This window comes from Pelodiscus sinensis, chromosome 24, assembly GCF_049634645.1.
Source record: "Pelodiscus sinensis isolate JC-2024 chromosome 24, ASM4963464v1, whole genome shotgun sequence".
Lineage (NCBI taxonomy): Eukaryota > Metazoa > Chordata > Testudines > Trionychidae > Pelodiscus > Pelodiscus sinensis.
The window spans coordinates 23808875-23830888 of NC_134734.1; the positions used below are offsets into that span (position 1 = coordinate 23808875).

Sequence of the window (22014 nt, forward strand, 5' to 3'; positions counted from 1 at the left end):
TCAGCACTTTGGAGGCAGCTTGCTAGGAACTGAGCCCGCAGGGACGGAGGACCCCTCCTCACGGGCTGCAGCCCAGCGACAGGCGCTTGTTCCATCTCTGCTGCGAGCGGCGCCAAGACCCTTGTGACCGGTGGATGCAACGTGCTTCTTTCATCAGCAGCCTGACTCTCAGCTCTCCGCCCGCCCGTCCTTAGCGACTACACCGATCCGTGTGGGCACGAAAGGGCTGCCCAGGGAGCCAGCGTATCCATTGACCCGGGGATGCGGCTGGTCCTTTGGGACGCGGAGAGCCCGTTTGGAGTTGGTGAGATTGGTTTCATAACCTCTCCCCTGTGTAAAGGGGTTGGGGGGGGGCACAGGGAGCACTGGGGTGTCTGAGGGGAGGTGGGGGATGGGTTATAACCTCTCCCCTGTGTAAGGGGGGCTGGGGGGGCACAGGGAGCACTGGGGTGTCTGAGGGAGGTGGGGGACGGGTTATAACCTCTCCCCTGTGTGAGGGGGGCACAGGGAGCACTGGGGTGTGTGAGGGGAGGTGGGGGATGGGTTATAACCTCTCCCCTGTGTGAGGGGGGCACAGGGAGCACTGGGGTGTCTGAGGGAGGTGGGGGATGGGTTATAACCTCTCCCCTGTGTGAGGGGGGCTGGGGGGCACAGGGAGCACTGGGGTGTGTGAGGGGAGGTGGGGGATGGGTTATAACCTCTCCCCTGTGTAAGGGGGGCTGGGGGGGCACAGGGAGCACTGGGGTGTGTGAGGGGAGGTGGGGGATGGGTTATAACCTCTCCCCTGTGTAAGGGGGGCTGGGGGGCACAGGGAGCACTGGGGTGTCCGAGGGGAGGTGGGGGATGGGTTCTAACCTCTCCCCTGTGTGAGGGGGGCTGGGGGGCACAGGGAGCACTGGGGTGTCTGAGGAGAGGTGGGGGATGGGTTGTGACATAGTGTGTGTGGGGGGGGCTGTACACTCGGGGGGGGGCTGTACACTCGGGGGGGGGGCCTGTCTACTCGTGTGGCCCTGGCCCCCCCCCCGGCCAGTCACTGGTTGCTGTGTGGGCTGTGGGTGCCCCCTACTGGCCGGTGTCTGTAAGCGCTGCCCAGCTGTGCAAGGAAACGGGCTGATGGGCCAGGCTGGCTTCTGGTCCTGAGGGGAGCCCAGGGGAGCCCCGGGGCGGGTTTGGAAGGAGCAGAGCCCCGTGCTGCCGGGGAGCTCTCCGATTCACCCCCCCCTGCCTGAGCAGTGCGAGGGGAGTCGCCATCTGCAGGGGCGGCCCGCCAGTATCGGCCGACTCGGCCGTCGCCTTCCATGGGGCGCCCCACGGTGACGTCATGTCATTGGCGGCCGTGCAGGCGGGGGCGCCGATCGCGTGTTCCGCCTGGGGCGCCAGCTGCCGCAGCCCTCCGGGCCACGTCGGCCTTTCCTGGCGGTGCAGTTGCCTGGGGGCTGATGTTTTGGGATGAGGATTCCGGGAACGGCGACAGACACAAGATACGGGGAGGAGGGAGGGATGGGCCGGCTCCTGTACCCGGAAACGAGCTCTTTTTGTGAGCACTGGGTGCCAGCCCAGCCGAAGTCGCACAGACGGGGGGGGGGGGGGGGGGGCCTGACTCCCTCCCCCGGCCACACCTCCAGAGACTCATAGAATCACAGGGATGGGGTGGGCTAGGTCTGACGCCCCCTGCTGGAGGCTGGTGGCCTTGCCATACCCCACCCCAGGCAAAAGAGCAGAAGAGAGGTCCTCCAAGCAGACTAGAGTGGCTGCTTCTGTGGCAGCCAATCAGGGCCCAGCCAGCTGATATAAAAGAAGCTGCAGGGCCAGGGCTTGGCCCTTCCTTGCAGGAGCTTGACCCAGCCAGTCCCAGGGGGTGACTGGGAAGACAGTGGCAGCTCAGACAGCTCCGAGCGGGACTGGATTTGACTCTGGCTGAAGTCCAGGGCCGGTGGCTGATGTCAGGCTTTGATAGACGACCACAGATTGCGGAACATGTGGCGAGAACTTGCCCTCAAAGCCCCAAGAGAGGGGGCTGGACGGAGCAGCTTCCGGGGGAAGTGGCCCGGGTAGCAGCGGACCACAGAGACACTTATGGGGCAGCCGCTTGTTACGGGTGACCAGGCCTGGGTTTCCCCCCAACCCCCAGCAGCTACAAAAAAGAAGTCTGGTCCCAGGAGACCCACCAGAAAGGCCTCCTGGGACCCCTCCGCTTCCAGTCAGGGCGGAGGGGCCGGGGGGCGCAGGCCTGTGGCCCCACGGGGCGCTCGCGAGAGGCGGGCCCTTTGCACACCCTCAATACCATGAGCGAGGCTGAAAGAGCGACGAGACTTCAAACCTCTTGCTCGAGGGGTTCTGCTGCCGGCCACGTCGCTTTGGGGGCTTCAGCGAGCAGGTTTTCAAGCCTCTGTGCAGCCACACGGGCTGGAAACGCGCGTCGGGCCGGCGCCGAGGCCTGAGCTGGTCCCGTGCTGACGGACGGGGGCGGGGGCCTTTGCGAGCCCTGGCCTGGCTCCACGGTTGACTTCAGGAGGAGGTGACCCCGGTGCAGGGGGAGGGGTTCCCGCCGCAGAGGCTCAATGCGGCAGCAGCGCAGACGCATTGTCACTGCTGGGGTTTTGGGAACCCGACGCGAAACAGCTCCAGAAAAGAGAAGGCGACACTCGTACCCAGGTGGCTTTGCCAAGAGCCGCTCTCATTTCCTCCCGCTCACCCAAGCGCGGGCTCCCAGCCAGCACGACCGGTCGCGTGTTAGCGACAGCAATGTGGCACCTGGGCTTAGTTCAAGTTTTGTAGAGAGTTTGGATTTGTTTTCTGTGTCATTTTTTGTGCCACACAGTGTGTATGTGTGTGCGCGCGTGTGTGCGCGCGTGTGCGTGCATGTGTGTGCATGTGTCTGTGCGCGTGTGCGTGTGTGTGCATGTGTGTGCACGTGTGTGCGTGTGTGTGTGCACGCGTCTGTGCATGTGTCTGTGCATGTGTGCGCGTGTGTGTGCATGTGTGTGTGCACGCGTCTGTGCACGTGTGTGCGCGCGTGTGTGTGCACACGCGTGTATGTGCACAGACACACAAATAGGCTCCCTCTATCTGAACTAGGCCTACAAATAAACACACCGCCTGGGTTTGTTTGGAACCGCACCTCGTTCGTCCCCTCCAGTCCATTCCCCGCGCTACCGCTCAGGTTCAGCGTTCGCTCCCTGCGCCGATCGCCACGAATCTGTAACCAGGAAATAGACACTGGACAAAACTGTCTCCCATTCAGATACCCAACGGCGGGTCTGGCTTGTCCCGTCTGAGTCGCGGGCTCTGAAGGGCGACCGCTCCCGGGAACGACTCCGGTCCCAGGCCAGGGAGGAGGTGTCCCGAGAGATGGGTAAGTCTGTACAATGCGGCGCCTTGAAACCCGTCTTTGGGAACGGCTCCAGTTTGACCCGGGTTTGCTGCAGCAGAAGCTGGGAGGGAAGCGTTGTTTGGCCCAGGGCATTCTGGGGTCTTTTCATTGTTTAGTTTATTACAAAAAATAAAAATCACAATAGAAATGAAATGTTCTCAGCACCCGACTCCCTCACCCCTGGGAAACCCTGACGTTTGTCGGGGGGGAGGCAGGGGCTTCCAATCCCCTTCTGCTTTGGACCATATAGCCAGCTTGGGGGGAGGGGGGGATTCCCATTTGCATCCATGCACGGGAGTCCGGCGAGAACCGTGTGTCTGTGCATGGGGAGGGGAGGGGAGGGGAGGCAAAGGGGCCCAGGGGCGCTGCTTCCTGTTGGGGTTTCCTGTAGCTGGGCCCAGATCTCCGAGCAGGGGCCGTTCCTGGGGGCATCAAGCGGGGTGAGCCTGGGGGCAGCTGGTGGGTGCCCGGCCCAGGGATGTTGGGAACGACTTGATTCCAAGGGCTCGGCTCCCTTCCTGGCCTTGGCACGGGGCCGCGTGGTGGCAGGGCAGGAAGGGCTGGAGTCTTTGCACTCCCCAGCCTCTGGGGCAAGTTAGAGCCGCCCCGGGGCCGCTCCCCCGTGCGCGCCTGCCCTGGCCCCGCGCACCCTGGCCACACCCCTACAGAGCAGCTGGGCGGGTCTGAGCGCCCCCGCGGGCCGCGCTGGCGGGGGGGCGAATCGTTTTCCCTGCTGCCAACTGCTCTGCGTGGCGGGGAGGCGCCCGGGACGGGGAGAGCCGGGGTCGGGAGGCCCAGACTCCACTGCTGCTGGCCGGGGACCCCGGCTGGCGCCCCATGGGGCAGTGGGTGCGGCGGGAAGGCCGGGGCGATGGGCGGGGCGTTCCTTTGCCCTCTGGCGTATGAGCAAAGCTCCCCTCGGCCACAGGGAGGGGAGGGAACGTCCAGCAGGACTCGCGGGATCGCTCCGGGGCGCCTGCCCGCGCGGTGGGACAATTCACGGCGCTGCACCTCATTTCTCGGCGCCCTCCTGGCTCTGTGCCAGCACCGGGCCGGGCCGGATTAAGCGGGGGGCTAGCGACCTATGGGGGGCGCCTGATGGCAGCTCTAAGGGGCCACACGCCCGATTGCAGCTGCAAGGTGCGCAGCACGCCGGGGCGGGCCAGGCATGTCGTGCGCCCGGGGCGCAGGAATGGCTCGAGCCGGGATGGCACCGGGGACCCTCCACCGGCTGCCCTGGGAGGGTGCCCAAAGCTAGTGCGCCTTGGGGGGGGGGTTAATATTCTGCCCCCTCCATGGATCCGTGCAGGGCCTGGGGTGATGCCGCCCCTCGGGGAGATCAGCTGTGACGGCGCGTCGGGGACCCCCCGATCCTGCACCCCGGAGCAGCCAGAACAGACCCCGCCGGCCAGTAGAACGGGGGGGTCATCGCTCCTCCGGGTACAGCCCAGCACAGACGGGACGTGGCTCCAGGAGTCAGGGCCCGGCAGCCTCAGACCCTTGGGGGAGGGGATCCATCGCCCCCCAGACCCTCAGCCCCCAGCTTAGTCTGTCCCCTTCATGGTTCCCAGCCAGGACCTGCCTCCCTCCCAGCCCTGCCCCCAGCCGGGTGGCGTCTCCCCCTCCCTCCCTTTGTCTCCCCTGGGAAGAGCCTTGTTCCCTGCCCAGGCTGGGCCGGGGTGTCTGGGCCAATCCCCACGTGGGTGAGTCCATGGGAATCGCAGCCCAGCGCAGGGGGACCCGGGTCACAGAGCAGACCCCCCCCACCAGTGCCCAGGGTCCCCTGCACGCTGGCAAGGGGAGGGAGCGGCCAGGCTCCAGGGCCCAGCGCCCGTCTGTGCCAAGGCCGGGGACGCTGGGACGCGTCGCTAGGGGGCAGCAACGCTGCACATCAGCAGGTGATTCCCCACCCGCCGCGCATCCCTGTGCACCCAGCTCCCCCCACGCAGCCAGCAGCCGAGAGCCGGAGATGGGGCCAAGGCCTGGCCGGCGGGCGGAGGCGTGTTCCGCGGAAGGGAGGGGAGGAGCAGCTCCCCTGGGTGTGCCCCGTGGGGATCGCACCGACGCCGTTCGCTCTGCTCTGTTGCGAGTGATTTCGTCCGGCCTGGAGGAACCCCCCGTGTGTGCCTCAGTTTCCCCGGACCCTGCGCCGGTGCCTGGTCGGGGGTGGGAATTTGGAGTGTGACTCGCTTAGGGGAGGCTTTCCAGCCCAGCACGTCCACAGTGGCTGATGCTCGCTGTAGCACAAGCCGGGGAGGCGGAGGTGGGACCAGGTGACACCTGGACAAAGGTGTGGGCGGGTTGGAGGGACAGAGCGGGGCTGCGCGGGGAGTCAGTCTCGCTGGCTTGGGGGTGGTGATGGGGGTCAGGGCCCTTGGCCCAAAAAATAGAGTTCTAGTTGTCTGAGCCCCAGTCTAGTGCTCTCCCACTAGGCAACACTGCCTCCCCCTTGGTCTGATCTGGAGTCATAAACGCAATGAAACGGTGTCAACCCTTTAAGGGCAGGAGAGCAGGTTGCAGGCGTCTAAAGGGGCGTTACAAGGAGGAGGGAGAAACATTGGTCCCCTCGGCCTCTGAGGACCGGACAAGGAGCAAGGGGCTGAAAGTGCAGCAGGGGAGGTTGAGGTTGGACGTTAGGAAAAGCTTCCTGCCTGTGGGGGGTGAAACACGGGGATACGGTGCCTGGGGGTTGTGGAATCTCCGTCCCTGGGGATGCAGAAGAGCTGGACACACACCTGCCAGGGATGCTCTACGCGGTGCTGGGTCCTGCCGTGAGGGCCGGGGACTGGACACGATGCCTCTCAAGGCCCCTTCCAGCCCCAGTGTCCCCTGATTCTAGGACAAGCTCCCCGGTCTAGCGGCAGCCAGGATGGGCCAAGGGGCTTCTGCTTTCTGGGGCAGCCAGTCGATCTGGCAGACGTGGCCCGGCAGCGTCTCCGGGTAGGGAGCTTGCGGCTAACCCTGCTCGGCAGCCCAGCCCCGCGGCCCGGAGCCACACACCAGCGCAGGTGGTCCTGGCGTAACAGGGCTCCTGTATCGGGCGCCGCCCCTCGTGGCGCGTGGCTCCTTCGTGGCAGCGTCCCGCGCGGTTGGAAGGGCAGGGCCTAGCTCCCTCCGGCTGTGGCTCGGGGCTGTGCTTACGGTGCTTCTAGCCCACCCCGGGGCGATTTGATTTCCGACGCGCCTGGCCAGCTTCCCCGCCCTGCACCCGGCACGTTCCGGGAGCGGCGCGTGGCCCAAGCCGTTACACAAGGGCCGTTTCACAAGCCTGGCGGCAGGACGTGAAGAAAGGTGCCGACGGCGCAGCCCTGCAGAAATCTGCAGCCGTGGGTTCCTCTGGGAGACACAGAACGGCAGGGGCAGAGGCGGGAGGCCTGGGCCCTTTCCAGCCCGCCGGAGCGGTGCTCTGGGTGGCACCGAGGGCTTGGGGTGTGTGTGTGCGCGGGGCATTCCCGCCTGGCTGCCTTGGCCCTGCCCCTTCTGCCTGAGCCGCCCCTCTATTGGTCCCTCTATTTTCCCCCTATCCATGTGTGGAATAAATTTTGTTCTGTGCACATGCGGACGTGCACCACCACTAGAAACACGCTGCCGGCTGTGGGAAGCTCTGGGCACTTTGTCAGTCAGCTGGGAGGCACCCGGATCTGTCCTGGGCAGCCACCCGAGTGCTTAGCTTCCAGGGAACCCTGCCCCCCTCTCCACAACTTGTCAGGTGCCTGGTGCGGCTGTCGGCTCCCCGGCCTCCTGCCCACAAAGGAAAGCCCAGAGAGCCGGACAAAGCCCCGGGGAGGCCAGCGATTGCTCCCCCCATGCCCTGGAGACGAGACGGCCCATGAACCGATCCATCCTCCTCAGCTCTGGGGAAGGGCAGAACAGTCCCTGCCAGGAGGAAACTGCCGCCTTGGGGCTGCTGGGTCCAGGGGCGGCCTCCTGGGTCTGCCCTGAAGACTCCTGGAAGGGGCCGGTCACCACAGCTCGGTCCCCTTGGCCTTCCGGGCACCTCGCTGGCGTGTCTGCGTGTGCCCGCTGGGTGCGGCCCGTAGGCAGCTCCCCTCGCACCCATGGGCCTGGGGGCCCAGGCCAGTAGATCTGTGCGCTCCAGCCCTGCGGAGAGGCGGCAGGGGGGCTGAAGGGCCAGCGCAGGCTCCCCAGTGCTGAGGGGCCTCAGGGGCCGGATCCAGGCACGCTGGGGGCTGCAACCAGCCCCTGGACCTTAGGGTCCCTCCCCTGGGTCCTGCCGGGGCTGGACTCGACCCCTCGAGGGCCCTGCCAGTTCTAGGATTCTGCGATTCTCCAGCCCCCTGGGCTCTCCGAGGGGACGTCCGCACCAGTTCCAACTGGGGGCGAGTGTAGACGCCCAAAGAGAATTGCGCCTGGTTGTGAGTTTGCATCGGCTCGTCCTCCCGGTCCTGGGCTCCGCCGCCAGGAATCCCTCTGCCCGCTTGGCCTTCCATCCGGTGCCTCCCCCAGACCTGGGGCGGCAGGGCCGGGACCCAGGCACAGTGAGTTCCTGGGCTGCAGGCTGACGGAGGAGACGTCACTTCCTCTCTCTGCCTGGCACTGGGGAGCCCTAGACGGAGCCAGACAAACGCTCGTTCTGGAGACGCGGGCGCGAGGCGGCTGCTTTTGCCTTGTGCTGGAGCAGCTCATGGCTTCAGGCCCTGAGGGCGCAGGGTCAGGCCTACAGCCGATGACCTGGGTCTGTGGGCCCTGCCCATCAGCGCCTGCCCCTCGGCCTTTTCCTACTAGAGATTCTTTGCCTCTGAATTATCGCTGAAGGGGGAGGTGTGCGGGGGAGGGAGGTGGCTCCCGGTTTTAGCCTCGTCAGTGGCTGCGGCAGGCCCCACTCTCCCCTGTCCGGTTTTTCCAGACAGACGCCGAGCTGGCTGGCCTGCGCGGCTATTGAAACCAGCCTCGAAATCTTCCCCAGACGTTCCTGCCCGGGGCCGCAGCAGGACAAGCCGCCAAGGGGGTTCCAGGAAGAACCGGGAACTTGCTGACGGGGAGCTGAGCCGGGGCGATTCGGCTCAGCCTGCCGGGGAAGGGCACCCCAAGGGGCAGGTCACTGGGCCAGTGGGCCAGGTTCTGTTCTAATTACACTGGTGTGAAGTCAGTGTCAGCTAGAACGATCCCCCGCCAGTCGTACGTTACGAGCAGAGCTGGGTTTGTCTTTCCCCTCTGCCTGCAGCCTCCCTCTGCTCTGCCCTGACCCGCCCCGGATCAATCTGGAATAGCCCCATGGATGGCCACAGGCCCGCGGCCTCTGGGCGCTTTTGGGGAGATTGCTGGGCCCAGCAAGGACTGCGGGGTCCTGCCTCTGCGTCTGCCCCTCATTTAATGTTAGGGTGCTCCTGGCCCCGATCCTGCCGTCAGGTACGCCAGTGCGAATTGGGAGTCGCTTCAGGAAAGCCGGGGTGGGGGGTGTCAGTTGGACCCGTGCATGCTGCAGCTGGCCTCTTTGCGCCAGTAGCAGCCCTGGCTTTTACCTGGAGACCCAGGCGGGTCAGGAGGAAATCTTGGCTTAGCCCCTTGGTGCATAAGGGCACGTCTGCTCTGCACGCTTGTTTCGAAATAAGCTATTCCGGAATAGTTCTTCCGAATGTTCTTATTTCGAAATAGCGCGTCTACACGGCAGGGAAGCCTCGTCATGTGTCCGAGGCCGGCTCAGTGGAGATGCGCTCTCGACAGAGAGCCCCAGGAGGCAGGGGGAGGAATCACGTCAAATGGCCCTGGGGAGGCGCGATTGCGAAGTGGCAGCAGTGGGCGTCTACACACGTCTGCTTTGGGAATCGCTATTCCGGAGGGGGCGTTCTTCCTCGCAGAATGAGGTTTGCAGATTTCGGAATAGGCCGCCTGTTCTTTTCCAGTGCTTTGGGTAGACGCTCGCCTTGTTCTCTCGAAATAACGGTGCCGTGTCGACGCACCCTCGTTCTCATGGCGGCGCCGGTCGCCATTTTCCAGACAAAACTTGAAAAAAATGGCTAAGGACCTGTTAAAAAAGCCAGGGAATGTTCAGTTGCAAAGCCGCAAGCGGGGCGCAGAGGGCGTGTTCTGCGAAGGAGGCGCGACGTCTTAACGAATGGAAAACGACGCGCTGGACAATGTCCGGCGGTGGCCAAAGGGACCCTCGCCCCTCCGGTTTCCAGGCGGCGCGTCTGGCATTCGACATTCCGCTCTCCTCACGCCTCCCCCAGGCAGAGGCTGTGACGTGGGGGGGGCTGTCTGCGTTTGCGATCCTGCGCTGCTCTGTGTCTGTCCGGGCAGGGCCCAGCGGGACATGGGGGGCTCCTGAGCCAAGGCACATAGACAATGGCCCAGCCGCTTCACACCTGGCCAGGGGAAGGAGTTGGAACAAAGGAAGGGGGGTGTCTGCCCGGGGGGTGAGTGACCCGTGGCTGGGAGCTGGGCAGTCTGGGTTGGGGGATGCCTGACGAGAGCAGACTAAGTCCAGGGCAGGGCCGGCTCGAGCCATTCCTGCGCCCCGGGCAGCGGGCGGGCAACGCATGCATGGCTCCGCCCCGAGGCACACGGCGCATGCATGGCCCCGCCCCCGGGCACACGGCGCATGCGTGGCCCCGCCCCCGGGCACACGGCGCATGCGTGGCCCCGCCCCCGGGCACACGGCGCATGCGTGGCCCCGCCCCCGGGCACATGGCGCATGCGTGGCCCCGCCCCCGGGTACACGGCGCATGCGTGGCCCCGCCCCCGGGCACACGACGCATGCGTGGCCCCGCCCCCGGGCACACGACGCATGCGTGGCCCCGCCCCCGGGCACACGACGCATGCGTGGCCCCGCCCCCGGGCACACGACGCATGCGTGGCCCCGCCCCCGGGCACACGACGCATGTGTGGCCCCGCCCCCGGGCACACGGCGCATGCGTGGCCCCGCCCCCGGGCACACGACGCATGCGTGGCTCTGCCCCCGGGCACACGGTGCATGCATGGCCCCGCCCCCGGGTCCACGACGCATGCATGGCTCTGCCCCCGGGCACACGGCGCATGCATAGCCCCGCCTCCGGGCACACGGCGCATGCATGGCTCCACCCCTGGGCACACGGCGCATGCATGGCCCCGCCCCCGGGTACACGGCGCATGCATGGCCACACGACGCATGCATGGCTCCGCCCCCGGGCACACGACGGATGCATGGCCCCGCCCCCGGGTACACGGCGCATGCCTGGCCCCGCCCCCGGGCACACGGCGCATGCCTGGCCCCGCCCCCGGGCACACGGCGCATGCCTGGCCCCGCCCCGGGCACACGGCGCATGCATGGCTCCGCCCCCGGGCACATGGCGCATGCATGGCCCCGCCCCCGGGCACACGGCGCATGCATGGCTCCGCCCCCGGGCACACGACGCATGCATGGCCCCGCCCCCGGGCACACGGCGCATGCATGGCCCCGCCCCTGGGCACACGGCGCATGCATGGCTCTGCCCCCGGGCACGCGGCGCATGCATGGCTCCGCCCCCGGGCACGCGATGCATGCATGGCCCCGCCCCCGGGTACACGGCGCGTGCATGGCCCCGCCCCCGGGCACACGGCGCATGCATGGCTCCGCCTCCGGGCACACGGCGCATGCATGGCTCTGCCCCCGGGCACACGGCGCATGCATGGCCCCGCGCCCGGGCACACGGCACATGCATGGCTCCGCCCCTGGGCACACGACGCATGCATGGCCCCGCCCCCGGGCACATGGCGCATGCATGGCCCCGCCCCCGGGCACACGGCGCATGCATGGCCCCGCCCCCCAGCGCGCAGCGCACCTTACAGCCGCAATCGGCCCCGGGCGCCTGATGGCAGTTCTAAGGGGTGCCGCGCGCACGGTGCCCTTTACAGCTGCCGTCAGGTGCCCCCAGGTACGGGCCAGCCGGGCTACCACCCGGGGCGCCCCATTGTAGGGGGCACCGTGTGGGGCTGCCAGGTCAGGCGGGGGCAGCACTGCGCTGCTCCGCGTACCTGGGGTGGCGCCACACGTGCGTCGCACTCCCGGGGCGGCGCCATGCTCCCAGGGCCCCAGGCGCGCAAATGGCTCGGGCTGGCCCTGGGCACCCCCCCGTAGGTTGGCGCCCTGGGCAGCTGCCCGGCTAGCCGCCCTTAATCCAGCCCTGGTCCAGGGCAGGGGGGCTCAGGGGCCTGTGAACCCCCTTCGCCCCAAGAGAACTGAGGCTGCCCTGGCTCCTATGCGAACATCCAGCCTGCGCTGCGCTGGGTCTCTGAGAACCAATAAAACCTCCTAGGCTACTGCCTGCCTGACAGTCCCGACTGGCTGCGGACGGGGGCGCAGGGCGGGGGGGTCCCCGACACGTCGTCACGGAGGCCGCGGCCCTTAATCCCATTTTCTCCCTTCCCACAGTCTTTCAGCAGCACCCGAACGCCCCACCCCAGCTGCAGCGCGTACGGGACGCCCTGGGCCTGAATGAGCTCACGATGACGACCGCCCTGATCGCACGGACCCCTGAGAATCTCCTCCCGGACCAGACGCACCAGCCCCGTCCGCTGGAGTATCCCAGGGATGAGCTGGCGATTTGCAGGACACAGGTTCCTTTCGGCCGCGCTGCGGTGAGACGTGAACGATCCGCGTCTATGACCCACGCAAGGACATGGGATGGTCGCAGGAGATCAGGAAGCATCATTAGAGCTTGTTACGTGTACGGCCGCCGCGCCAGGAGACGCCAGCCAGGACGGTGGCTTTGGCATGACGTGGTGAGCAGATTTACATTACCCCTTGGGCATGTGCAGCGCCCTGGGGAGTCACTGGCCCAAGCTCAGGCCGTGTGGGTCAGCTCGCAGAGAAGCCGAATTTGAGAAGACAAACCCCCTGGTTTCCTTGAGCTGCGGTTCATAGACTCATGGATGTTGAGGCCAGAAGAGGCTAAATAAAGGCCGTTTAGTTTAGTGTCGATATGGGAGTTGAGCTGCTTTGGAAAAAAATGACCCCACAGTGACGGTCCCTCTAAATTTTCCTATCCATGTGTGGGATGAATTTTGTTTTGCGCACCAAGCCCCGTGCGGGTGTGCACCACCAGGAGAAACACAGGCTGCCGGCTGTGGGCGCTCGGCTAATCAGCGGGGTGGTATTTGAATCCCTCCTGGGTGGCTGCCCAAGCACATTCAGTGCTGGGAGACAGACAGGATGGAAGATGCCTGATGCAGATATCACAACAGTGTTTTGTGTCTGGCTGGGGGTGTGCCTGGCGGATGGCATGCAGTCGCGCCTCACTGCCTTGCGTCTTAGCCGCGGACAGCGTACTGGCTGCAAACAGGCCGAACAATTCAGGCGAGGCCGGGAGAAAGGAATTAGAATCATGCGGAGGGCGGCAGGGCCCGGCCGGCCGAGTCTTGCTAAGAATGCTGCTGCCTCTCCCTTAGCCCGGCCGCTTCCCTGCCCGCCGGCCGGGCCCCGGAACGCGACGTGACAGGCGCGGTTTCCTAAGCTCGGCCCGAGTGCTGCAACGGGAGGGTCGCTGACAGGCCTGTTGAGAAATGGGCCTCCTGCCAGCTGTGGCGGCTTCCCGTTCGGTGCGGTTGTGAAACGAGGTCGCAATCTTTAGTGCACAAGGCCCTGTGGCCCGGCTCCCGCGCCGGGGCGCGCGTCGCCCCTTCCCACCAGTGCGCAATGCAGGCCTGGTCCACGCCAGGCGTTTACAGCGCAGGTAGCCGCACGAGGGCGATTGGCCGACCGATGCGCCCGCGCTGCGGACCCTGTTGCATCGACCTTCGGGGCCGTGACGTCGGCGTGGGCGCTCCTGTTGTCGCGAGGAGTAGCGCGATTCCCCGCCACGCCGGGTCGAGTGTATGCTCACGTAGACGTGGTGTTGGCCAAGGCCAAGGCTCTGGGCCCGTGGGAGGCGTCCGCTCTCAAAACCCTGCGCCATGCGGCGCACCGGGGCAGAGATCAACATCGCACTGGTCTGGTGCAAAACGGGACCCTGGCTCGCGCCGCTCCGGCGTCCGCACACACGCCCACGCCCCCACAAGGCGGGAGAAGACGTTTCCCGTTGACCTCAAGCAGTGGGGAGGCAGCAGACGGGTGCATTGTGGGATACGGACGACATGAACCCATCGCCACCCGCTGCACCGTTTTGCTCCCAGCAGGCACCGGGAGCGTAGCCCAGAACGCGAAGCGGCGCAGGCCGGGCGGGTGAGCTGCCCACGGTGCGTCGCTCTCCACGGCAACAGGCTCTGCCATGGGGGCGCTGCTTCGGGGAGCGTGGAATCCGGCCCCGCCGCGAGGCCCCCGACCGGCGACCGGGCAGGGACCGGGATCCATGGGACGCAGCCTCAACTCCCCCACGCGGCGGCTGGTCCCGGGACCCTGGGCAGCCGAGACCTCGTCTTGGAGCAGCTTTGGTGGCGGGGGGCGGCGGGGGGGACTCGCTTCCCAGCTCCCCAGAGCTCCACTGCCCCCCGTCTCTCCCCGGCAAGAGCTGGCCAGTGCAGGGTGCCGCCTCCGGCGCCGTCTGAACTCCCCTCGCGCCTTTAGCCAATTGGGGGGGTCGCTTATTCTGTAACTGGGGCTCTTAGAGCTCCCGCAGGGGCTGGCCGGGGCAGAGACGGGCTTCGGGGCCGGAGGGGCCCCCAGGCCTGGGCCAGGCAGGCTGCTCCTGGGGCCGGGCGGCCCCCTTTTTGGCAGGCCAAGGGCGGGCGAGATGCAGCGTCGGAAAGGCCGGGCTCACTTGGTCACCATGGGGCAGGATTGTGCCATGAAAAGGCCTGATGTGGGGCCGCCCCAAGACCCCCCCCCACTGCAGCCCAAACCCCCCACTGCAGCCCAACCCCCCCTTGCAGCCCAACCCCCCCACTGCAGCCCAACCCCCCTTGCAGCCCAACCCCCCCCGCTGCAGCCCAACCCCCCTTGCAGCCCAACCCCCCCCCGCTGCAGCCCAACCCCCCCTTGCAGCCCAAACCCCCCTTGCAGCCCAACCCCCCCCCCGCTGCAGCCCAACCCCCCCTTGCAGCCCAAACCCCCCACTGCAGCCCAAGTCCCCCCCGCTACAGCTTAATTCCCTGACCCCCGCCACATCTTGCTCCCCTCACTGCACTTGAGCCCCTGGGAACCAGCCTCTGCCAAGCCCGTGCTGGCCAACGCGGCGTGCGGCCTGGCTACGTCCCCAGGGCTCGGGGCAGAGGGGAGCAGCGGCCAGGGCTGGCGAGGATGCTCTCACGCTGGGCGCTGCGCAGACAGAGCCAGGGGCCAGACACGAGCCCCCGCCGGCCCCTCGATCGTTCGGCCGCGGCGCTTTGCTTCAGGCAGCCGAGCTGGGCCGAGACCCGGAGCCGGCTGACTCCACGACCGTCCACCCTTCCCCCGCCCTGTTTGTAGCCGGGGCCAGGTCCCCTCAAGGAGACCTTGTGAAACACCCGGTGCTAGGCCGGCGCGCGCCCCCCGCCTGCCTGTGTGTGCGGGGGGGGGGCGCATTTCCTTCCTGGCACGCAGCCCAGAGCCAACCTCGGCGGAGGGGCTGTGGCAATAAGTCAACCCACAGCCTGGAAACCCCCAGCCCGGCCGCTCCAGGCTGGCTGCGAGCGAGCGAGCGAGCGGGAAGCCCGAGGGCGTGCTGGGTAACAGGCGGCTCCTGGCTCGGATAATTGCGGGCGGCGCGGCGCAGGCCGAGCTCAGGCCCACACCGACGTACCGGGGCAGTGCCCAGCCAAATTGCTACAGAATGGGACTCGAGGAGCCAGGCAGGGGAATGGGTACAAACCACGGCAGGGTGACCCGCACAGGGGCAGGCTCACAGCAGCTGTCACCCAATATAGTGCTGTGACGGCGCGTCGGGGTCCCCCGTCTCCTGCACCCCGTAGTGGCACGAACAGACTCCCCCAGCCAGTAGAGCAGAGGGGGTTTATTGCTTCTCCAGGGTACAGCCCAGCACAGATGGAATCTGGTTCCAGGGCAGGCCTAGGACGCCTCAGCCCCCCTGGAGATGGGGGAGCCTGGGCCCCTAAATCCCAGCCCCTTTCCCTGGCTGTCTCCTCCATGCTCCCAGACAGAAACTAACCTCTCTTCCAGCCCTGCCCCCAGCCAGGGCGGCATCCCCCTTCCTTTGTTCCTCTCCATGGGGGTAGCTGGCCAGACGGGTTTGGAGCCCCCTTTGCATAGTGACTCCCCCCTGCCCTGCTGGGCCGTGGTACCGACAGCAGCCAGTGGGGTTACCACAGCCCCAGCCAGGTCCCCCCACTACGTCACAAATGCCGCCGCGTGGTGTCCCCCGAGCGCCCGGGCGGCTCAGGGGAGGTGGGGTCTGTTCCTGAGCCTGCCACGGAATCTGTGGGCCACGGGTAAGTCACTTTCCCTCCTATGGGGCAGGGACTGTCGCTCCGGGTCTGCGCCCGTGCTCACGCCCAGGGTCCGGTTTCCGCCAGTTCCGTGTTTTGGCCGCGTGTCCGGTGAAAGGAACCAGAGAACCCGGGACGTGCACACTGTCCGGTGTCCTTTGTTTGCCCCGAGGGGAGGCGGGTGGGTCTGTGGGGGCAGGAGGAGAGGAGCGCAGTCATTTAAAGGCGCAGCGACCTCTTTTTTTTTTTCTCAACCAATTTTTCCCTGCCTGTTTGGGATGTTCTGGGAAGGGACCTGGCAACCCCCGAGCCCATCGGACAATCCCTGCCCCAAGGGCTTAGAACAAGTGTCCTCGTCTAACAGGTGGGGCACCCGAGCTGCGGGGAGATCAGCTGGCACCGGACCTCTGACCCGCTGGCTCTCTGCCTGGAGCCTGTCAGATAAGGCCTCCCGACTGCGAAGAGCGGCCCACCCATCAGCAGCGGGGGCTGAGTCCGGGGGCGGGCGCTGCCGGCTGGATCCCGTGTGCTGTGTTGGGGCCCGGCACAGGCCCACGGCAGAGCACAGAGGCTCAGCTCCGTGGCTCAGCTCCGTGGCCCCAGCCCCTGGGGTGCAGGCGGCCACCGTGCGGGACCCCTCCCTGCCAGCCGCCCCAGAAGCAGGTGCAAGTTGCTGCAGCGTAACGCCCGTGGGCCAGGCCCTGGGACCCCAGAAGCGAGGCCAGGGAATTCACGGAGAAGGGCCCTGAGCCAGCGTAGCCAGAAACATTCCCGCATCCGCCCCGGGGGCCCCCCGCCCAGGGAGGGCTTGGCCCGGCCTGCGTCTCGCTGGTCACTTTTCACCCGGACTCCCTTGCGGAGGAAGCGGGGGGAGGGGGAACGAATTCTGCAGCCTGTCCAAGGCATTTTGCACCCCAGTCACTCAAGCACGGCGGTTCCAAGCGAGGGGCCGCGCCCCAGCACTGGGCGGGGGATGTCGGGCCCTGGGGCTCGTGGCTGGAGGGCCCAGGGGAGCTGTGGGGGGCTGAGGCAGCTCCCTGCCTGCCCTGGCACCGCACACTGTGCTGCGCCCCAGAAGCACCCGGCAGCAGGCCCGGCCCCTAGGGGAGAGGGCTCCGGGCACTGCCCCTGCCCCGAGCACTAGCCCCTCACGCCCACCGGCTGGGAGCCTGCGGTGCCGGGAGAGGCAGGAAGCTGCCTTAGCCCCTGGGAGGAAGGGGGGAGTTTTGGGGGGTCCAAGGGGGGTTGCACACAGGGGGGCTCAGTGCCTGGAGGTTACTGGGAGTTTGTTGTTTCAGGGAACAGCCCAGAATTGGAGCCTGGTGCCTGGTGACCCCGACCCTGCTCAGAGGACACGGCCGGTCCCGCCAGACGAGAGACATCGGGCAGGTAGGGGGGCAGAGAAGAGGGGCCCAGACGACCCCGTTAGCTGGGGAGGAGACAATGGCCGGGGGAGGGGCTGTGGCTGGGGGTACCGGGGGCTCTGCTGGGAGACGGGGGCTGAGGGCGGAGCAGGCAGGACTCAGCCGGCTGCAGGGAGGCTGACGTGCGGGCGGAGGCCCCGGCCGACTGGCCTGAGGGATCCGTTGCTGCGCCCAAAGCTCCATAGACCCCCTGTCCTGTGCTGGCCGGAGTCGCTCTGGGCTGGGGAACAGGGGGGCGCTAGGCCCTCTGGGAGGGGAGACCCTGGGGCCAGAGGGAGGGGACCCCCGAGGGGGCTCACGGCGGAGGTAGCGGCTGGAGGCCTTGAGAGGCGGAGGCTGGAGGGGCAGACCCCCAGGGGAGGGGGGCTCCCCAGGAGAGGGTCCCTGCCCTGGAGGGGGGGTCCTGCCCGGGGACGGACGGGCCAAGTGTGGGCACCACCTGAGAGCCGTGACAGCCCCCCTGCTGCACTGGGTGCCCCTCCTGCCCCAGCCCCCTCCTGCCCCCCAAAGCTCCTCCCGCCCCCCCCCCCCCCCGAGCTCACAGGCCAGTCACGTTACGTTGGGTCGCGGCACCAACGATTTTCTTCAGCTGGGTCATAAGACAAACAATTGAACCGGCGCCGGGGGGGGCTGGACTCGGCCTCTCCAGGAATACATGGGGCCACGGCGCCAAGGGCCGACAGGCCACCCCCCAGGCACTCACGAAGCTCTGGGCGTCTCCCCCCATGTCCCCAGGGGCGGCGCCCTGATCCCCCAGGGCTCGCAGTGCTATTGACACCGTGCAGGGGGAGACCCACGCGTGGCCTCCTCCGCGTCGCCCATTGCCACCCCCGCCTGCTGCGGGAAGACGGGCGCGAGGGGACCCCGGAGGCCCGTTCCTTAGCCCCGCTCTCACACCCCTCCCCTGCCCCCAAGCCCACGGCCCAGGCTGCGCCCCGGCCGAGCCAGCTGCAACACGAGGCAGAGGCAGGAGGAAGTGGGGGCAGGCTGGAGGGGCGCTGGGCTCCCGGCGGCATTGCAGCAGAAGCCACAGGAATGCTGCGTACGGGGCCGCACCGCAGCCTTGAGCAACGCCCGGGGTGTGCAACGGCCTGGCCTGCAATCAGGTGAGGCAGCGACATTTCACAACTCGGGGGGGACGGAGCCGCGCGCCGGGCAGGCTATAAAACGGGGTCTCTCCTGGCCGCCCGCATTCAGCCTTCTTCCTCGCACCTGGGTGTCGCTCGCACGTCCCTTGCACCATGAGTCAGGTAAGTGCAGACGCACGAGCGCTGTCCTGTGCAGCGTGCGGCGGGGGGGCTTGTCCTGCGCAGAGCCTGGGTCCAGCCTCTTTCCTCCTGCCGTGTCCGTGGGCACGAGGCCCGGCGGCGGGGGAAACGGGGCAGTTCCTGGGAGCGGCTTCCAGAGCTCGCGTGGCCGCTCCACGTGGGGCTGGTGAGGGCCACCCCCCTCCCCCCGTGGTGCACGCGGCTTCGGACGCTTCCCCCCGGCCTGGCGCACCCGGCGCGGGCCAGCTGGAGGGGCCGTGGAGCGTGGCTCCCGGCGCCTCCTCCCTGCTCCGCCCGCGACCCCGGCACGTTTCTCCCCTGGTTCAATCCCGCTGCTTCTGTAGCAGGTGACCCAGACCATCAAGGGCAACCTCTCGGAGCTGGAGAAAGCCATGGAGCAGATCATCAACGTGTTCCACGAGTACTCCAAGCGCGTGGGGCACTTCGACACCCTGACCAAGGGGGAGCTCAAGCAGCTGATCGACAAGCAGCTGGCCAACTTCCTGAAGGTGAGCGCGGCCGGCCTGGTGGGGCCAGTGCTGTGCGGGGGGCGCCGGGTCTGCCAGGGCACGAGGGAGGGCGTGAGGCCGGCCTGGTGGGGCCAGTGCTGTGCGGGGGGCGCCGGGTCTGCCAGGGCACGAGGGAGGGCGCGAGGCCGGCCCGTGGGGGGCGCCGGGTCTGCCAGGGCGCGAGGGAGGGCGCGAGGCCGGCCCGTGGGGGGCGCCGGGTCTGCCAGGGCGCGAGGGAGGGCGCGAGGCCGGCCCGTGGGGGGCGCCGGGTCTGCCAGGGCGCGAGGGAGGGCGCGAGGCCGGCCCGTGGGGGGCGCCGGGTCTGCCAGGGCGCGAGGGAGGGCGCGAGGCCGGCCCGTGGGGGGCGCCGGGTCTGCCAGGGCGCGAGGGAGGGCGCGAGGCCGGCCCGTGGGGGGCGCCGGGTCTGCCAGGGCGCGAGGGAGGGCGCGAGGCCGGCCCGTGGGGGGCGCCGGGTCTGCCAGGGCGCGAGGGAGGGCGCGAGGCCGGCCCGTGGGGGGCGCCGGGTCTGCCAGGGCGCGAGGGAGGGCGCGAGGCCGGCCCGTGGGGGGCGCCGGGTCTGCCAGGGCGCGAGGGAGGGCGCGAGGCCGGCCCGTGGGGGGCGCCGGGTCTGCCAGGGCGCGAGGGAGGGCGCGAGGCCGGCCCGTGGGGGGCGCCGGGTCTGCCAGGGCGCGAGGGAGGGCGCGAGGCCGGCCCGTGGGGGGCGCCGGGTCTGCCAGGGCGCGAGGGAGGGCGCGAGGCCGGCCCGTGGGGGGCGCCGGGTCTGCCAGGGCGCGAGGGAGGGCGCGAGGCCGGCCCGTGGGGGGCGCCGGGTCTGCCAGGGCACGAGGGAGGGCGTGAGGCTGGCCCGTGGGGGGCGCCGGGTCTGCCAGGGCACGAGGGAGGGCGCGAGGCTGGCCCGTGGGGGGCGCCGGGTCTGCCAGGGCGCGAGGGAGGGCGCGAGGCCGGCCCGTGGGGGGCGCCGGGTCTGCCAGGGCGCGAGGGAGGGCGCGAGGCCGGCCCGTGGGGGGCGCCGGGTCTGCCAGGGCACGAGGGAGGGCGCGAGGCTGGCCCGTGGGGGGCGCCGGGTCTGCCAGGGCGCGAGGGAGGGCGTGAGGCTGGTGCGCCGCGGCCGGGGTCCTGGAAAGCGGAGCGCAGTTCAGGGCCAGGTGTCAGTCGCACCAGGCGGGGGCCATGGGGCGGCTCGGGGTCTTTCCCCGCCTCCCTCTGGCTCCCCAGGCCCCGGGTGTTTGACTTGCCGCAGGGGACTGCAGCTTGGCGGGCAGCCGTGGGGCCGTGCCCGTGGGGAGCCGGGTTTGCTCGGGTTGGCAGCCAGGTGCGGGTCCCTGGCAGAGTGTCTGGGGCGCCCCCCATCACGGAGGGGTTTCTGGGGATCCGCTGCACTCGTGGGCTTTGCATGTCCTCCTGCCCTGCTCCTGCGCCCTGGCCCTCCGTGTCTTCCAAGCTCCCCTTCTCCCCTGCTGCGGCACAGTTGGCCGCCCACCGGAGGGACTCAGGAGGTCTCGGCTCCCCTCCTCGCTCTGACGCTGACCTTGGGCAAGCCCCTGCTTGCTCCGTGCCTCAGTTTCCCCTGGGGAAAATGACACCGGGCTCCTTGGCGATGCCCCTGGAAACCTCAGGAATGCCCGGAGCCAGGCTGCCGTGCGAAGTGCGCAGAGCCAGTCTGGGCTGGACTCGGGGGACAGGGCTGAAGACGCCAGGTAGCAGGTGGAGCGGGAGGTGGAAGGGGACACCCGGGGATTAGAAGCTGCAGCTTCCAGGGGGCTCTCCGGGGGGCTGGGAGCTTTGTCCCGGGGGAACCGAGGGGCGGAGCCGGCCGGAAGAGGCTCCTACTCCTGCACCCCAATCACCGGGCCACTCAGCCCACGGGCACGGCCAGCCTGGCCTCGCCCTTCAGTCTCCTGTCCCCCGGCTCCGTGCCGAGGGTCCTGGGGGGCTGCCGGCCGGGCACTTCCTGGGTCCCCCCATCTCTCCGGGCAAGGAGCTGGCGGCAGCTGACCCCCCCCCGGTATCCTACAGAATCTAAAGGACAAAAGCACCGTCGACAGCCTGTTCAGAGAGCTGGACAAGAACCGGGACCAGCAGCTCAGCTTCGGGGAGTTCATGGTCCTGATCTGCCGGGTGACCGTGGCCACGCACGACCACCTCCACGAGGGCGACGGGCAGCAGCAGCAGCATCAGCACTAGGCCCGGGTGCCCCACGCCGGCGGGGCCAGGCCCATGGAGCCAGACGCTGCCCCGGGCTGCGATTCCTGGCGGCTGCTTCGGCCGCGAGCCAATAAAGATTTGCTGTGACGGTCTCCGAGCCTGTTGCCTTTCCTTGCCGGGCCGGCTCCTCCCCGCGGGGCCGCCAGGCCGGGGGCTGCTGTCTTGGCGAGGCAGTTTCTCTGGGGCGATGGGCATTCCCGGGGGGCGTGTGCGCCCCAGGGAGGGGCAGGAAGAGGGGCAAAGTCGGTGGGGAAAGGCAGGTCCAGTTTCTTACAGGCCCTGCCCCGTGGCAGGCCGGGGCCCTGCCGGCTTGTTCACTAGCTCTCTGCCCCCCCGGGCGCCCCCGTGTCCTCCCACCCCTGGGGGGCAGGACCAGAGTGAACCTGGAAGGGACCAAGCCGGCCTGAGCAATTGGCACCGTTCTGGGGTTGGGGGCTGCCGACCCACAGGGGAAACCAGCCACCTCACGGTCGGGGAGGGGACTGCCGGGACGCAGGGGCAGGGGGGTGGGGTCTGTGTTGGAGGGAGGGTGCAGGGGTGGGGGGTGGGGTCTGTGTTGGAGGGAGGGGGCAGGGGCGGGGGGTGGGGTCTGTGTTGGAGGGAGGGTGCAGGGGCAGGGGGGGTGGGATCTGTGTTGGAGGGAGGGTGCAGGGGCGGGGGGTGGGGTCTGTGTTGGAGGGAGGGTGCAGGGGCAGGGGGGTGGGGTCTGTGTTGGAGGGAGGGTGCAGGGGCGGGGGGTGGGGTCTGTGTTGGAGGGAGGGTGCAGGGGCAGGGGGGTGGGGTCTGTGTTGGAGGGAGGGTGCAGGGGCAGGGGTAGGGGGTGGGGTCTGTGTTGGAGGGAGGGTGCAGGGGCGGGGGGTGGGGTCTGTGTTGGAGGGAGGGTGCAGGGGCAGGGGCAGGGGCAGGGGTCTGTGTTGGAGGGAGGGTGCAGGGGCGGG

At 68.5% G+C, this 22014-nt stretch overlaps 2 protein-coding genes across 3 annotated transcripts; both read left to right on the forward strand.

The window, feature by feature from the left end:
• Positions 1 to 1811: 1811 nt before the first annotated feature.
• On the forward strand, positions 1812 to 18140 carry LOC142819606 (uncharacterized). 2 transcript variants are annotated; one of them, XM_075907823.1, is made up of 5 exons: positions 1812 to 2655; positions 3245 to 3355; positions 11724 to 12073; positions 16948 to 17038; positions 17989 to 18140. In XM_075907823.1, exons 1-5 carry the CDS (start codon positions 2562 to 2564, stop codon positions 18138 to 18140), a joined length of 798 nt encoding a protein of 265 aa, XP_075763938.1. In that variant the 5' UTR covers positions 1812 to 2561. The 2 variants fall into 2 exon arrangements, with proteins under 2 accessions (XP_075763938.1, XP_075763939.1); XM_075907824.1 differs by having other exon boundaries at positions 17809 to 18027.
• A 25-nt stretch (positions 18141 to 18165) lies between these two features.
• Positions 18166 to 21168, forward strand: S100A12 (S100 calcium binding protein A12). The gene is made up of 3 exons (XM_075907832.1): positions 18166 to 18323; positions 18686 to 18850; positions 20888 to 21168. Exons 1-3 carry the CDS (start codon positions 18315 to 18317, stop codon positions 21053 to 21055), a joined length of 342 nt encoding a protein of 113 aa, XP_075763947.1. The 5' UTR covers positions 18166 to 18314; the 3' UTR covers positions 21056 to 21168.
• Positions 21169 to 22014: the final 846 nt, after the last annotated feature.

Bases quoted from the DNA above. Each gene is read 5' to 3' on its own strand.
- LOC142819606 (XM_075907823.1), top strand. From the start codon at position 2,562: ATGCGGCAGCAGCGCAGACGCATTGTCACTGCTGGGGTTTTGGGAACC. The intron at 2,656-3,244 runs GTGGCTTTGCCA...TCTCCCATTCAG, and splicing joins AAGGCGACACTCGTACCCAG to ATACCCAACGGCGGGTCTGG. The intron at 17,039-17,988 runs GTAGGGGGGCAG...CCTGCCCCCAAG, and splicing joins AGACGAGAGACATCGGGCAG to CCCACGGCCCAGGCTGCGCC.
- S100A12 (XM_075907832.1), top strand. The intron at 18,851-20,887 runs GTGAGCGCGGCC...GGTATCCTACAG, and splicing joins AGCTGGCCAACTTCCTGAAG to AATCTAAAGGACAAAAGCAC.